Source organism: Aedes albopictus, chromosome 1 (genome assembly GCF_035046485.1).
Source record: "Aedes albopictus strain Foshan chromosome 1, AalbF5, whole genome shotgun sequence".
Taxonomy (NCBI): Eukaryota; Metazoa; Arthropoda; class Insecta; order Diptera; family Culicidae; genus Aedes; species Aedes albopictus.
In genome coordinates, this window is record NC_085136.1 from 70,218,602 (window position 1) to 70,235,629 (window position 17,028).

The 17,028-nt window shown below is 37.8% G+C and overlaps 1 protein-coding gene across 8 annotated transcripts in view; it reads right to left on the reverse strand.

The window, feature by feature from the left end:
• LOC115269089 (diacylglycerol lipase-alpha) overlaps positions 1–17,028 on the reverse strand; it is a 430,920-nt gene that overhangs the window by 72,103 nt on the left and 341,789 nt on the right. For 5 of the 8 annotated variants that reach the window (XM_062844784.1, XM_062844785.1, XM_062844786.1 and 2 more), the window contains exon 10: positions 1,644–1,667. The exons of the other annotated variants lie outside the window; for them this stretch is intronic. In XM_062844784.1, the coding sequence (XP_062700768.1) occupies positions 1,644–1,667 (24 nt within the window). The remainder of the gene's footprint in view (positions 1–1,643; positions 1,668–17,028) is intronic. 8 annotated transcript variants of the gene reach the window in all.

Sequence of the window (17,028 nt, forward strand, 5' to 3'; positions counted from 1 at the left end):
TTCCGGAGAATTTCCTCTGGAAATTCCGGAGAATTTCCTCTGGAAATTCCGGAGAATTTCCTCTGGAAATTCCGGAGAATTTCCTCTGGAAATTCCGGAGAATTTCCTCTGGAAATTCCGGAGAATTTCCTCTGGAAATTCCGGAGAATTTCCTCTGGAAATTCCGGAGAATTTCCTCTGGAAATTCCGGAGAATTTCCTCTGGAAATTCCGGAGAATTTCCTCTGGAAATTCCGGAGAATTTCCTCTGGAAATTCCGGAGAATTTCCTCTGGAAATTCCGAAGAATTTCCTCTGGAAATTCCGGAGAATTTCCTCTGGAAATTCCGAAGAATTTCCTCTGGAAATTCCGGAGAATTTCCTCTGGAAATTTCGGAGAATTGCCAATTTTCAGTAAGGTCCTAAAGTTGTTGTATCAATATGATGTGTTTTTTAATTGATTTGTAAATAAGCATTTTTGGCAACATTGGACCAACCCCCGTATGAATTATGAAACAAAAATATTAAAAAAAGCAGGTATCACCGGGTTGTCATATCCTTTGGAAATTCCAGAGAAATTCTCTTAAAAATTCTCAAGAATTTACCCTCAAAATTTCGGAGAATTTCCCCTGGAAATTCCGGAGATTTTCCCCGGGAAATTCCGGAAAGAAATTCCGGAGAATTTCCCCTGGAAATTTCGGAGAATTTTAAACTTATCTAGGGGAACTTAGGTATTTTCGGCAGTTTTGTTCTCTTAGTCAAGGGTGGTTTTTTGAAACCAGTTCATCTCAAAGCTGGCTTCACAACCTTCCCAGGCAATTTGGCCCACTAAAATCCCTCATGACGAAGAGAACAACCCGCTGATAATACCATTTGTCACCTTAGTTATGATTGACTCAATATGCTGAGTAGAGGTGCTAGTGTTATATTATTCTTTTTCATTCGTGCGTTTTACAGTGGCGTAAATAGGGGGTGGACAGAGGGGCCTAGCCCCTCCAGAATAAGCAGTTTCTAGCAGTTCTAGTTACGCTTATGACCTGTTAACGTGATTACTAGTTATTCACACTATAATTAATTTTCTTACATAGCTTTCGAGAGAAAATACGTATGTTCTAGTTTGGATGTGATTTATGAGAAAACTTCGCAAAAAAAACTATAACATCAAACAATCACGCTAATGGAAGCATTTTTACGCACTACGCTAAAGCAAAACAGTCTGAGTAGAAAACCAAGAAGAACGATTTGTGTTTTATAACTACAAGCTTGCCTAGCAAAAAAAAACAACAACAAAAAACTTCGGTTATTTACACTGACAGAAAACTTTGCCCATTCTTTGAATTGGTAGTTATTTTCCTACGATTGGAACAAAGGAGGCAATGGGGTACCAAATGGGCTACTAGGTAAATATGGAACTAAAAAGGGCATGCAACAGAGTGAAATCTCCGTGGAATGGTTGTGGTGGTTTCTGTGCGGTTCGTCGGGCAAAACAGTGCAACCACCGATGGCGGTACGTGACTGGAATTTTGACAGATCCGGTCGAACGCGCGGATCAGTGAGGCCAGATTTTATTTTTTTAAAATTTTGGCGTATATAAGGAAATCTACGGGGGTGGGGTTGGGGGCATAAACAACAGTTGGCATTCTGGCAAATTCTTGTACTAGCGTACCTCCAACCCTTCTCGAACTTGTGTCTGATGGTTATGCGCGAGAGCCAGAAGAGATTACAGATAGACGAAACAAGAGCAAGATAAAAATACAGCGTGAGAATAAGAGACGTGAGCAGCTTGATGGGAAAGCGTGTGAAAAACAGAAAACGGAACACTGAGAAAAGGAGATTGGGAGCCTTTGAGGATTTACTGGTGGCAAAGCGCTCGGAAAAGTAGGCTATGAGATTTTCTCTGTTATGCTAGGTTAGGCTGTTGCCATGGATGAGCGGAAAGAGGATAATGGGAAGCTGACGGGGAGAAGTGTTGGATAAAGCAGCTGGTTTTTAATCGTTTTTTCGGCATCAAGTTTTTCAGTGTTGCAAACATTCGAGATTGGATGATGGGCTTGAATGCGGAGCAAAAAATACTGCCACAGCATGGCGTGGCGTTGCGGATACTCGTCATAGAGTGATGGAACAGTATGGCATGACAGTTGGGTAGCGTAGCGATGGACTTCACCCGAGGAGACAAATGATGGATGACGTTACGGTTGGTTTATGCTTCCAGAGAGGCGCTTTCTGAAGAGAAGCCATTAGGAGGGCGACGGGCATGATAAAACCCTTTCATAAATCAAGTTAATCGACGGGTGATGGTACGCTGGCTGGCTATATCGAGGTGTAAGTTGGAATGGAAATAAATTTGCACGTTTTTCCTTCTTTTTCCTTGGTGTTTCCTGATCCGGTAAAGTAACGGGTGAATCGTGTGACCCAGAAATGGAGAAGATTGGATGGAGTTCGCGCGAATGACAAATTATCCCCGCGGTTAGCGTTTTTCCTCATCAGGAAATGAAACAAAATGAATTCAATTTGTTTCTGTTATAGAAAAGAGATTGAATTGACGTTTTAAATCCTGTTGCTTTTGGAATAGCCAAGGACTTGTATGCAAAAAATACATCTTATTGGCAGCATTTCTTGTGTTAATTTTCATATGTGCATTATGGCGTTAATTTTGTGTGCATTTATGTTAACGTGCATTTCACCTATATTTTGAGTGTTTTTCGCGTAGTGTGTTCAATGCCAGATTCAATATAACCTGGTGGTTTGTCATCACACTCGAAGAATCCTCCGAATATGACTCTCGACGCTCCAACCAGAATTTTTCAAAAGCTCTTCATATAATGATTCCAGGAATATCTACGAACATTCATTGGACATTTCTTAAGAGCTTTTATTCAGGCGTTCTAAAAGAGATTGCTTCGGAATTTCTCCCTAGGATTCCTCCAGAAAATTATCAATAATTTCAGGAACTAGGGTATATGTGCCATCAGTAATCTCACGCTCCCATATTCATCCTATTCGAAAACAAGCGATTACGGCACCGATTGATTCCGTTCTTTTTGTTTTCATGGGTGCTCACTTCTAACAAAAAACACGAAAATAAGAAACAAAACAAACAGCGCTTCAATCCTTTGTTTTTCGTAGGATGAAAATGGGAGCCACATGCTTAAGAAGGGAACCAATACCCTATAACAACGATTCCTCTAGGAATTTCTCGATGAATTTTACGATGTATTTCTCCAAAGATTAGTCCTGGGATTACTCCGAGGATTCCTCCAATCTTTTTCCCAAGCATTCTCCAGGACTAATTACTAGAATCCTTCAAGACTCTTTTCAGGAATTACGCCAAGGATCCATCTAGGAGTTTCTCTGAGGATTTCGTTAGAATTTTGCCACAGATTTTTCCCGTTAAGTTTCTTCCATGATTCCTTTAAACATCATTTTAAGAATGTTGGTGGCGATACTTGCATTGCCGTATTTTGAAGGACTTTCTTCGCTAGTCCTAGACTAGCACCGACATGCACGAAAAACGCGATACACGCAAAAAAATCCGTTCCGATATACGTGAACTTTCAGTCACGGCAACGGGAACAAACGGGAACTATGCATAGCAACGATAACCAAGGGGAATGACATATCCTTTTCTAACCGGAATATCCGCATTTATCCGTTTCTAACCGTCGCTAACCGTTGCTAAGCGAGCTGCTAAGTGAGCAGCGGTTAGACACGGTTAGCGACGGTTAGAAACGGATAAATGCGGATATTCCGGTTAGAAAAGGATATGTCATTCTCCTTGACGATAACAACAATAAGAAATGTACACCGTGAACTAGATGACATGGTTTCTAGAACGCCCATATTGACAGCTGGAACCAGTTCCAGTTCACGGTGTATATTTGCTTGTTCTCATATTTGTTTTTGTTTGTTCACGTTTATCAGAACGGATTTTTTCGCGTGTAGTACACCCCAGAACACCAAATGTTCTAAGTCCCGTTCTTCGGGGGACTCTGCCGTTTTGTCAACACACGCGCCGGAGGGTAATAAACTTTGGGACGATGTCATCGACCGACCGAAGAGATGAAAATCGAACGTAGTTTCTATTTCAACGTGTATTTTGTTACTAACTCTATTTACAAATTTGTCTGTTTCTGCAGCATTGTTGATTGACCATCGTCGTCACTCGCTCTCTCTCATGCATCTTCATTAATTTTGGGAATTTGTCAATTTGTTGTTCTAAAACTAGCTGTCCCGGCAAACTTTGTCTTGCCAATCTGTGGTGGTTTGACAACTGTTTGGTTCATTCCAGCACGGCACTCTAGATCGGTTTTATTGCGATCGTGTCGATTTTCTTCCCAGTTCATAAAAAAATCAAGTTTTTATCAATTTTCTTACTTTTTAGATGATTTTCACAACTTTTACTACTTATAAACACAGACGCCATGATTACGAATCGAACCATGCAAGAGTCATGCTGATCGGTTCACCCGTTCGTGAGTTTTGTTGCCTCAAAGAAACTCCGAACTCATTTTTATATATTCTATAAAATATAAACTATGGCCATCTTCAACAAATGTCTCTGAGGAATTTTTCATAAATTCTTCAAAGGATTCTTCTGAAAACCAGGAACTCCACAGAGGATTATTCCACAAAGTTTTCCGGAAATTTTTCGAGAAATTTTGCTTACGATACATCCGAATATTACGAATATACTTTCAGAAATCCTTCTACTGATTGTTCACTAATCCCTAAAGAAATCAGTAAATATTTCTACAGAAATTGTTTTCAAGATTTTTTTAAATACTCTGCCGCAGATTCCATCAAATATTTCTCCAGAATTATGCTCAAATATTTCTTCAGGATCGAAGAGATGGAATGTCCCCCCTATTCCATCCTTCTCTTTCTCGTGTTTTTTAGGAGTTGCAAACGGCAGTAATTACAGCTGAGATTCGTCCAAAAAGTTCTGATGTGATTCATTCAGTGATTTCAACGAGGACATTTTCTTATCATGTTCCTAGTAATTCTGGTTGTAAATCACCTTGAGTTTTTTTTTAAATTCTCGCTGGTATTGCTTCATGAATTCTGCTGGGATTTATTCAGTAATTTCTGGAAGAATCCACCAGGAAGTTTTGTTGGGATCATTGGCGTATCTAGGATTTTTTCCTAGGGGGTGCCTAGAGGGTGCCAGTTTCAGTAGTTTCCAGGTTGTTTTACTTTTTTTTTTGTAGAAGCAAATATCGATCTACCCTCAATTTCTTAGTATCATGATATACTGCATCGCGGGAAAAAATAGCCAGCAAATTCAAATGCTCTATATTTTAAAGAACAGTTCTTTTTTTTTGGATAATCCCAACCGTTGTACTGACTTAACACTTTCCCCGCCATGTGAAGCTTGAAGGCTTGATAACTTGATTGCGTATAATACATGGAATTTGTATTTTCAGTTCAGTTTGAACTCAACAATCATCACGAATACCCTTTTGTTTTGTGGATTAGAAAAAATCAGGTCCGTAAGAATATTTTTCAGAGCAACTTTTAGAAGTGTAAATCTCAGAAACTATAAAATATTCTCAAATTTGCGTGTAACTAGTATTCATCGTGACATCCTCTTTGGTTAATTGCATGATAACAACTCTTTCAAAAATAGTTTTCAAGAGTTCTAAATACCTAAAATTGCAATATCAGGATACATATTTGCATTTTTGGTTTGACCTCAACATTAATGTCGCCATTAACGTTTTTGTTTCATTAGTTGAACACTACCACGTGGGCAACTTTTACTTTTACAGAGAAATTGTGACTATGATTCTTAACCCTACAAAATTTGGAGTCGATTATAATGAGTTCCATTAAGCTTCACGAACATATTATCCATCCAGTTAAAAGCCGGAATTTGGAGTAAGGGAACTTCGATTTTTTTCTTCGGGAATCTGACTTACGTAAAAACAACATTGTAGTAATCAGTCATAACTTCTGCTTCGTAAATTTCGGATAATCAAGTCTGGTTTGTACGTATAATACAAGAAATTTGTGTTTTCGTCGAAACATTTTTTCGGTTGTTGGGTTCTTTAGGGTTATTCAGATTATCTCATAATCAGATTCTCCGTTCACAAATAAGTCGAAATCCAAAATTTCATAATTTTTGGTGGCCAGGAATTGTTTATTTAACCATCAAAACCAAGAAATTGGATCGCAATAATATCACGTTATGCTCATAAAAATGAGATCTATCGATTAGGATATAAAAATAGCAATATTTTATTCACTTAACAACAATATTCCCGGAAATTTGTTTAGAAGTTGCTTTGCAATTTATTTCAATTAGGACTTCTTTTGTAAATATCTCAGTAATTCCTTTGGATTTGGTAAATTTCTCCGGTCATATCTTTAGATCTCCTTCGGAAATTGCTTTAAGAATGTATTTGGTGTTATGTTTGGGATTTTATACTAAACATCTTCCACGCATCTTTTGAAAATTTATCTGCAATTATCTAGGAAATTTTTTCGCCGAATTCATTAGGAGTTCATTTGGCTTTTTTATTTCATTGGAAAATCATTTGAAATGTTTTCTCGGGAGTTCCTTCGCCAATTTTTTAGTAGTTTTTCAAACATTGTTTATTTAATGTCGCAATCCTATTGATATTTGTTTTTTTTTTTAATTCTCAAATTACTCTTCAGGCAACTTCTTTGGGAATTTTTTAGTGAAGCCTTCGGTAATTCATTCGACAGTGACTGGGAACTTCCTCGCATTTTTTTAATGTCTTCGGCAAGCCATTATTTTTTTGTGATTTTTTTCCGATTTTTTGGGCTTCCATTATCGAATTCCTTCGAAAAGTCCTTCGGAAATTCTTATATAATTTCAATGAAAATTCTTTAGACAACTTCTTTTAAATTTCTTCACTAATTATGTGGGAGATTCCTGCAATAGATGATTTCGGAATACCTTCGGCAAATCCGATGTTACTAGCATTGAAAATTTATTTGGGAATTTCATTAGCAATTCCTTTGGAAATTTCGGAAACTTCGATTATTACTTTGGGGATTTCTTCGGTAATTCTTTGGAAAATGATTCGGCAAATTTCTTAGAGATTTCCTGCAAGAATTAATTAAAAAAAAATCTTTGGCGATTTTTTTTAAATTCTATCACGGTGATTCTTCGACAATTACTCTTGGAATTCTTTCTAAATTTTCTTCAGAAATCTCTTTGATGATTTCGGAAAATTCTTTGAGAATGTCTTTGAAATTTTTTATGTCAATGTTATATTTTAACAACTAAGTTGAAAGTTCTAAGGTAATTTTGATGAGAATTTTTCCGGTGATTTATATGCGAATTTGTCAGGAAATTTTTCGTCAATTTCGTAGGATTTTCTTTGAGCAAGCCCAGGTGAGAATTTCTGCATTTCCAATTCAGCAATTTTCAGAAGCAATAAATATAAATACAATTAAATCATAAAGAATTACGAAATTTGCAAAATAACTGAAAAAGAATCTGCTGAAATAATTTAAGAGGAATGGTAATTGAAAGAATAGAAAAAAATCTGAAGAAATTTCTGATTAAATTACAATGCAAGTCAGCTTTACCAAACACCGTATCTAACTAAATCCATGAACTGAGAAAATAGAAGGGGATGTTCTCTGTTCCCATAGCAACTCATATATTGAGCGTTTCAAAAACGTGAAAATTATGTTTATTTTTACACAAATCATCCCCAAATGTCATTGACACAAGCAGTGCCTAACGAAATTCAGCGCCTCATGTGAAATTTTTTTCTGTTTACATATGTTATATACGGTGTTCGGTAAAGTTAGGCTTGAATGAAACTATTGCAGAAGTTTTCAAAAAAAAAAAAGACACAGCCATGCCTAAGGAATTGCCATACTTCAGTCTAGCGAATACAGAGTCATGGATTCGAATCCCACCAGAAAGCGATTTTTTTTACAAATTCATCTCGCAATTTGTCAATTAGCAAAATTCTGTGCCTTCTAATCAATTACAAGTTTTCCCGTACATTCATTCCTATAGGCTTTCACTAGAGATTTGTCTTCTAGTAATATCTCTTAGGTATTCTCTGGAAATTCCAAGTATCTCCGAAATTCGTTTAGGGATTCCTCTTGAGATTTCTATTGGTATTCCTTCAGCTGGAATTCCTTGAAGAAGGCCAAGAGGAGCTCCAGGAGTAATACCATGATTAATTTCTAGAGTAATCCATGAATTATAAACTCTAGAGCAATTCCTGGATCAGTCTTTAGAAAAAATCCTGGAAGAATCAAAGGCATTTCCAAACGAGAATTCCAGAAGGAATCCCTAGATGGATTCCTGCAGGTATCACAGTAAGAATTTCTGGAGGAGACCTAGGAGGCATTCCCGAAACATTAGAAGCTTATGTAATCCCAGGAGGAGCTCCTGGATGAAAGTCTAGAGGAGTTCCGGGAGGAATCCAATGAGAAATATTTGGAGAAATCTCATGAAAAAAGAAATATGATTTCCAGAAGGAAACACCGAAGGTATTTCTGCAAGGTTGCTAGGAAGATTGCCTTGAATATTCCCAGCAAGTTATTGAAAAAATCCCTGCAGAAATTCTTAGAAGAAACCTTAGAAGAATTCCTCTAGGTATTACAGTCAGAATTTCTGGAGGATTGCTAGGAAGAATTGCTGGAAGAACCACAGCAGGAATAGCTTGTAAAATCCAGCTGAAATTCCTGAAGGAAGGCCAAGAGGAGCTCCTGGAGGAATTCCATGAGAAATTTACGAGAGAATCCTTTGATAAAAATTCCTGAAGGAATCACCGGAGAGCTTCTGAAGAAATCTCAGGGAATATCCCTAAAAGAATTCTGGGATGTATCATTGTAGAAAACTCAGCTGAAATCCTAGGGGAAATTGCTGGAGAAAACTATACTGGAATTTCTAGAGAAACCCCACCAAGAATTCCTAGGGGAATCCAAAGTAAAAATACTTGGAGTACCTACAGAAGTCCCTGCAAGAACCGGTAGGTAAAGGGTGGTACGGTCAAAATTTGATCATACATTTTTTTTCATAACGTCAGACTGCGTACACTAAAACAGCTGATTTTTGGTGATGGTACATTATGTGTAGCTTATGCCATAAAATTTTCATCAAAATCCATCAAGTATTGGTTGATATATAGATAAAACCAACCTTTTTAGAATTTTGTACAAAGGCGCTCCATAGTAAATCTTTAACAATTTAAGATCAGTAGAGCACACTTTTGGTTATAAAACTACTAATACTGCTCCGTATCATATGAAAATTTTACAGTATAATACTATTATACAAATATGATCTAAGTAAAATTTTGAGCCATTATGTATGAATACTTCCAAAGTTGTGGCAGTTTGAATATGAAAAAAAACTGACAGGGTGCCACTTTAACAAATATAACTTTGAAACGGCAAAATCAAATTGAATGAAATTTTTACACAACATTTGGACATGCATTCTTTATATACAGAAAAAAAATCATTGAACTCGGTTCAGTATTTCTGGCTCTATAAATAAAACAGTGAAAATGTGTTCTTATTTTTGAAGCCTCTTTGTACAAAATTTTAAAATTGCAGATCTCAGGATTCAACAATATCTCCGCAAAAACTAAACCAATTTTGATGAAAATTTTATGGCATTAGCTACATATAATGCACCATTACTGGTCCAAAAATCAGCTATTTTGGTGTACGCAGTCCAAAGTTATGAAAAAAATTGATTGACCTAATTTTGACCGTACCACCTTTATTCTTGAAGAATCTATAGAGTTGGCCCTGAAGGAATCGCAGGAGGAATTTTTGAAGAAATACCAGGAAAATTTTCCATAAATTCATATAGGAATCACTAGAAGAATTTCAGGATGTATCATAGTAAGAATTTCTGGAGGAATTGCTGGAAGAACCGAAGGAGGAATTGTTTGAGGTACTCTTGGAGGAAGGCCAAAAGGAGTTTCTGCACGAATTCCATGAGAAATTTCTGGAGGAATCTTTCGATAAAATCTCTGGAGGAATTTCTGGATGAGTTCTTGGAGAAAGCCCTGGTGGAACGACCAAAGGAATTTCTGCAAGAATTCCAGGAAGTTTGCCTGGAACGATCTTGGCAAAAATCCAGGACAAAGCTCTAGAAGAATCCGTAGCATAATTTCTGAAGTACCACAGTTAAAATTTCTGGAGGAAGAATAGTTGGAAGAACCGCAGGAATTGCTTGAGGAATCCCAGCTGGATTCCGGGAGGTATCATAGTAGTAATTTCTAGATACATCCTAGAATCAGTTCAAATGGAAAATGCTTGAAGAATTTCAGCAGGAGTTCATGGAGGAAGGTCAATAGAATTTCTTGGAGAAATCCCCTGTGGAATTTCTGGAAGAACCTCTGGAGGAAGTTTTGAATAAATCCTTGAAGAAATCGCTGGAAGAATCACCAAAGGGATTTTTCGAAACATCCCAGGGAGATTATCCGCATCAATTTCCGGAAGAACTTCCCTAGTAGAATTCCTGAAACTACCATTCCCACTGGAGGAATTCTAAGAGAAATTGCTGGAAAAATCGCAGAAGAAACTGCTTGAGGGATTCTATCCACCATTCCCGGAGGAAGGCCAATAGAAACTCCTGGAGGAATTCTATGAGAAATTTCTGGCAGAATCACTGAATAAAATCTCTGAAGGAATTCCTGGAAGAAACACCGGAGGAACTGTTACTTGGATTACTGATTTTGGTATTTCTGAAAGGATCCCTGGAAGGTTGTCTTGAATAATCCCACTAGGAATCCCAATCGAATTTTTTAAAGGAATCCCTAGAAGAATTCCGAGAAATATCATAGTAAAAATTTCCAAAGAAATCCTAGAAGAAATTGCTGGATCAATCTCTCCAGATATTTCTAGTATGTACAACCCCATCAGGACGACCTGGAGAATCCTAAGAGAAGTTTATTGATAAAATTTCGGGAGGAATCCATAAAGGAAACCTAAAGAGAGGTATTTCTGTAGGAATCCAGGGAGAAGTCTGTTGATTGGTATCACCAATATCCAAAACGTACAACATTCCTGGTGTGCTTAAGTTTTGTTCAAAAGTGCCATTAATACATATTGGAATTATTGTGTAAAGTTTTAAATTTTAGGTGACTGTCAAGGAAAAATTCTAGGGGGTGCCAAATTTGTTCTAGGGGGTGCCAGGCTACGCCAATGGTTGGGATTCTTCAAGCAATACCTGCTGGGAATCCCTCTGGAGGACTCCAAAGAATAATTACTGTAGCAATCCTAGTTGGAATGATAGGTACTCAAAAAGAAATTTTTAAAAGAAACCTTGAAGAAATCTCTAAGATATTAAAAGAAATTTCTGTATGAATCCCTGAAAAAATCACATGAAGGATAGGTGAAGAAATCCTTTCAGAAATTGAAGCAATCCCAATAAAAATGTGTCGAGACCGGATACATCCCATCAGGCATTTGTGGAGGAGTTCCAAATGTATTTATATATGGCTTTCTCTAGAATTCCTGCTGGGGTTACTGTTTCCTCCCGGAATTTCTCATGGGACTCCACTTGCAGCTCCTCCAGGAATTCCCCCTGTGATTTATCTATGGATTTCTCTAAGAATTTGCCCATGATTTCCTTCAAGGATTTTCTCAATAACTCCGGCTTCAGGGATTAGAATACTTTCAGACATTTCTATCGAAAATCCTAATACCAAGGATCACTCCATGAATTCCTCTAGGGGTTCTTCCAAAAATATCTGCAAGCATTTCCAAGTGTTTCTGCAATTTCCGCTGTAATTTATTCAGGGATTTCTCCAGAAATTTAGTGTTCCTACTGGGGAATTCTCTCGAGAGAATTATAGGAACTACTGCTGGGATTATTAGACATTTTGGGCAAGAATTCCTTGGTTGATCTGGTATATCTCAAAAGTATCTTGGAATGACTCATGAAATGCTGGGATAATACAGATTACAGTTGGATGTGTAATGTTAGAGGTCATTGTGAGAATAACTACTGTTACGGTCAAGAGCTAAGCTTCAGAACAGTTTGCATTTCTCTTTTTGCTTTTTTACACTTTTTTGCATTTCTCTCACGACAAGCTCGAATTTTTGTAAAACCATGTAACCGATAAAGTGAAAACATAGCCTTGGGTGTCCTGCAAAACTTTGTCGAAGACCGCGAAGTGATCTGATGTTTATGAAAAAAGTTATAGCGTTGGCAGTGCTTGGCGAAACATCATGATTTTGTTGCTATTGTTATTCCTTTACATGTTAAAACATAAACACATGCATGCGGTTCGTTGGTTATAACTATTTTCACAAGCATCGGATCGCTTTGCGGTCATCAACAAAGTTTTTCAGAACATTTTAGGTTGTTATTTCACAGTACAGCGGCCGTTCGCTCGTTGCAAACCCGCTCATTGCAACGCTTTTTGGTTGTAAGTCCGCTAATTGCAAAATTTGACACGTGTTTGCAATTAAAAAGCAATCAAGTGTCAAATCTGTGCTGTCAGTCATGCTGGACGTGCATTTCGATGCACTTTAGTGTCAAAGTGACGTTGCAATTAGCGAATGGCATTCGCTCGTTGCAAAGTAAACATTTTGCAACGAGCGAACGGCCGCTGTATCGGTTAAAAAGTTTCAGAAAAACTTTTTCAACTTATGACAAAATTGCAAAAAAGTATGTTTTCCCATACAAAATCCCATACAAATTTCAATTGCAATGCGCAAAGTGTAGACGCAACCGATCGTGCTCAAATTTTGCACAGATACTCAGGACCCGAAACGGAACCAAAAAAGCTTTGATCTGAGAAAATGGTTCCGATGACCCACGCTATTACTCAGTATAGCAGATATAGCTGCTGTTACGGGTGTAGACCTGAAGTTGTAAACTCCAAGGTAGTTTGGCTGACCTAGAATGTCCCTATAGTGTCTCTAACTGACATTTGAGATTTCAAGAGCTTCACGGATTCCAGTAGATTATGTAATGATATTTTTATGGCGAAAACACATAAAGTTATTTTTGTTGATTTGAAAGACTTCATTATAGCACAGTTTGGCCCACCCTGAATGTCCCAAAGGTTTATAATAATATCAAGTAGACTTCAGATAGGTCCAGTAAGCGCGGTTGATTATCCCACGTTACTCAGTATAAGACGTATGGCTTGTTACGATTGTAGATCTGAAGTTCTGAACTCCAAGGAAGTTTGGCTGACCTGGAATATAAATGATATTGTAGATGTCAAGAGCTTCACGGATCCCAGTAGATTATGTAATGCATTTATTTATGGCAAAAACACATAAAATTATTTTTGTAGATTTGAAGGACTTTATTACAAGACAGTTTGGAACACCTTGAACATCCCAGAATGTATAACACCATTAAATAATCCTTGACGGAGGTTAAATGATTACACACGAACGTAACCCATATCCGAATTCAGCTTTTAGAACGACTGGTATGTCAACGAAATCGTTTCCTCGAACTTTATGGTGTTCAGGATGTTCTACGTTGTCAGTGAAGTCTCAAATGTAAATATTCCCATTTTTCCTCAATAGAGGACTCAATTCGCAACAATTTTGCTGAAGACAGTATTCTATTTTATTGAATGTGTGAATTTATACAGTCGTTGCTATGTTGTGGTTATTTATGACCCCTCCGGCTCCAAAGGGTTAAAGTTCTTTCAGGAATTCCTACTTTGATTTGTCTATGGATGTCCCCAAGTAATTGCTCATGAATTCCTTCAGGAATTCTACAATGGTTCCTCCAGCGATTTCTCCATGAATATTTCCAGATATAGCTTTCGAAAATCCTCCAGAATTATCTTCTGAACCTTCAGATATATTTCCAATGATTCCTCCAGCAATTCCTCTAGGGATTCCAGTAACTCCCGCTGTAATTTATTTATGCATTTCTCTAGAAATTAAGTGTTCCTGTTGAGAGAATTTTAGGACTACTGTGATTTCTCTAGATATTTCTGGCAGGAATCCCCAGGAGTTTCTGAATGACTCTCAAGAGCAATAATTGAAGATTTTACTGCTGAAAATGCTTGAGAAATCTCAGCAAAAATTCCCAAATAAATTCTGATAGGAGTTTCCGAAGACATCCCAGCAGTAATTACTGAAATACAAAGAGCATTTCCAAGAGATGTTTTTCAAATAATCTCTGAAGAAATCGTACTAGGAATTTCTGGAAGAACTTCATGAGGTCCCCCTTGAAGAATCCCTGGAGGAAATTCTGAAGGAATCATTGGAGGATTTTTTGGAGAAACCCCAGCAAGCATCCCTAGAGGAATTCCAAGAGGATTTATTGGAGACATCTTCTCGGAAACCCTATTGGAATTCCTCTGGGAATGCTTGATGGGATTCTGCAGGGGTTTCTCCGTGGATTTCTCCAAGGATGCTCAGGAAATTTCTCCAGTTCCTCTATAGGTTTCTTCATGGATTCTTTTGGAAAATCTCAAACAATTCTTCATATTTGATGTCTTTATGAACTTGTACCAGGATTTCTTCAAGCATACCTGCTGAGAATTTTCAAGCATTTCTAGATGGTATTTCTGCAGTTATTACCCTTGAGGATTTCCAGCAGAAATTTCTTAAAGTATCCTAGCAAGACTTCTTGAAGAATTCCCATCAAGAATGATTGGAAAAATAACAGTTGGGGGCAATTTCATCAGAAATCTCAAAGGAATCTGCAGAGAATTTCCAGTAAGAATAGAGGAGTATCCTGGAAGGATCTCTAGAGGAATTCTGAAGGAAATCCTGAAAAAATATCTCTGGATGAATTTCTGGAGGAACCCATAGATAAGCTACAGCAGGGATTGTAGGATGTATCCCACCAAGAATAATTGGAGGAATTTACGAAATAATTTCTAGAGGTAATTCCAGAGAAATTCTTGGACAAATTGCAAAAGCAATTCCTGGAGGAATCTTGGGGAATCCTCTGGAGAATACCCAGAAGCAGTTGTAGAGGAGTCTTTTGAAAAATCTTCGTTGAAATCAGAAATGGAACTTCTGCCGGAATCCAAGTGGACATTTCTATAGAGGATTTATTAGACGACTTCCTGAAGGAACTCTTGGAATGATACGCAGTGAAATGCCAAGTGGAACTCTTGGTGCAATTCATGGAGAAATCGTTGGAAAAAGCCTCTTGAAATTCCTCCTCAAATGCTCGATGGGAAATACTGGCTGATGAGATTGCTCTAGAGGTTTCTCCAAGTGTTTCTCTGCATATGCTTGCTGTGATTCCTCCAAGGTTTGTTATTGTCCTGAAATTTCAGCATAAATAACTGGATTTCTTCGGATGAACTATGAAGATATCTTCAGGAATTCTTGCTGGGATTTATCAAATAATTTCAGTGAGGTTTCCTTCAGTAATTTCTATTATGACTCCTTCAAGTATTCCTGGAGGATTCCAAAAATGAATTTACTGATGATTTATACAATTGGGGATTTTCAGCAATCGTTTCTGGAGGAGTATCATCCCAGGAATTTCTCTAAAAATCCTCCTGTGGTTCCTCCAGGGATTTATCCAAGGATTTCACCACGACATTTTTGCAAGCTTTCTTAAACTAAGATGCAGACTGTTCCACAAGGAGCGTTATTCCAATAAAAAAACCTGAATTTATCCACCTATGGTGAACAGAACCCTTCTTACACTTATCAAAATTATTGTTGTATTATTCGCATGTTTGATTGTGATTTTTGGTCATTCAAGAAAATATTGTAGATTTGGCATTATGTTGATTGCTTTCCATAATAGAATCATCGACCATGGGCTTAACTACCAGAAATGCCAGACAAAAACTCCTAGAATCTTGTATGGAATGTTTAAACAATAGCTTACATATTCTGGAATATTGTATCTCTTGTTAATTGCCAATCGATAAATACATGGATAAGAAAATCATCGAGATACACTTTGTCTAATATTCTTTATCAGTTGAATCAGTTAAATAAACTAGAAACAGACGTCTCACTCCGCTCGCTTCCCATCGATCACCTTTTTAACGGTTGATCCAAATTTTCGGTAGTAATAGGTCGATTGATCACTCGCTACGCTGGCGTCGTTTCTGCTTCTGTTTGACGTTTGCTCACTACTGCCACCTAGTGATTGCCCGGCCAAGCACAGTACGTTTAGCATTGGGCGGTTATGTTTTGATGACAATGTTTTTCAATGAAACTTTATAGAACAAGTTTCACGTCATTTATACAATTCTTATGGTATAAAAAGGATAAAAATAGCCGGGGCCCGTGGCATAGTGTAGCTCATGTAAGACAGCAAGCAAATCTATCTTATATATGAAAATGGATTTCTGTCTGTCTGTCTGTCTGACCGCTATGGATTCGAAAACTACTGGACCGATCGTTGTGAAATTTTGTTTGTGGGTATTTTTGGGGCCGGGGAAGGTTCTTATATATGTTCTTAGCTTGGTGTGAGACCTCCCCGGACTCTGGAACGGGGGGCTCCCATATAGACGACTTTGCGGGGGACGTTCCTATAGAGCTGTATGCCAAAAAACACAGTAGGCAGGCAGTACAACCACAGACAAACAGACGTAACACTCTGATATTTCCCATCGTACACCCTTTTAACGGCCTTTTTCAAAATTTAATAGTTGGCCAACTGCCCACCCGTGTCGCTCGCATCGTTTTTGTTCGGGTTTGACGTTTGCTCACTACCGCCACCTAGTTGATGGTCGGCCAAACTTAGTCGTTTTAGCATTGGGCGAATATGTTTCCGTGACTATGTTTTTAATCGAAAAATGTTTGAAGTGTTACGTCTGTTTGTCTGTGGTACAACGTTTGCCGGGACAGCTAGTATAATAATAAAAACCCTAATTAATCCACCTAGCGGCGATGACGCCTTTCTCGTGCCTTCGGAACCCCATTTCAATAAAACTCAAGCGAAATGTTGATGTATATCGCACTTTCATACAATGGACTACCCGCTTTGCGCGCAGCCACAGTTGATCAGCAGGAGTAAATCAATTTAATTTTGTATGGCGAAATGCATCTAAACTTGAATTACTTGAAATACAAAGCTTTTCCCGAAAAAAATATTTGGTAGGCTTAATAGTGGTCACCATTGTGCACAACCACTA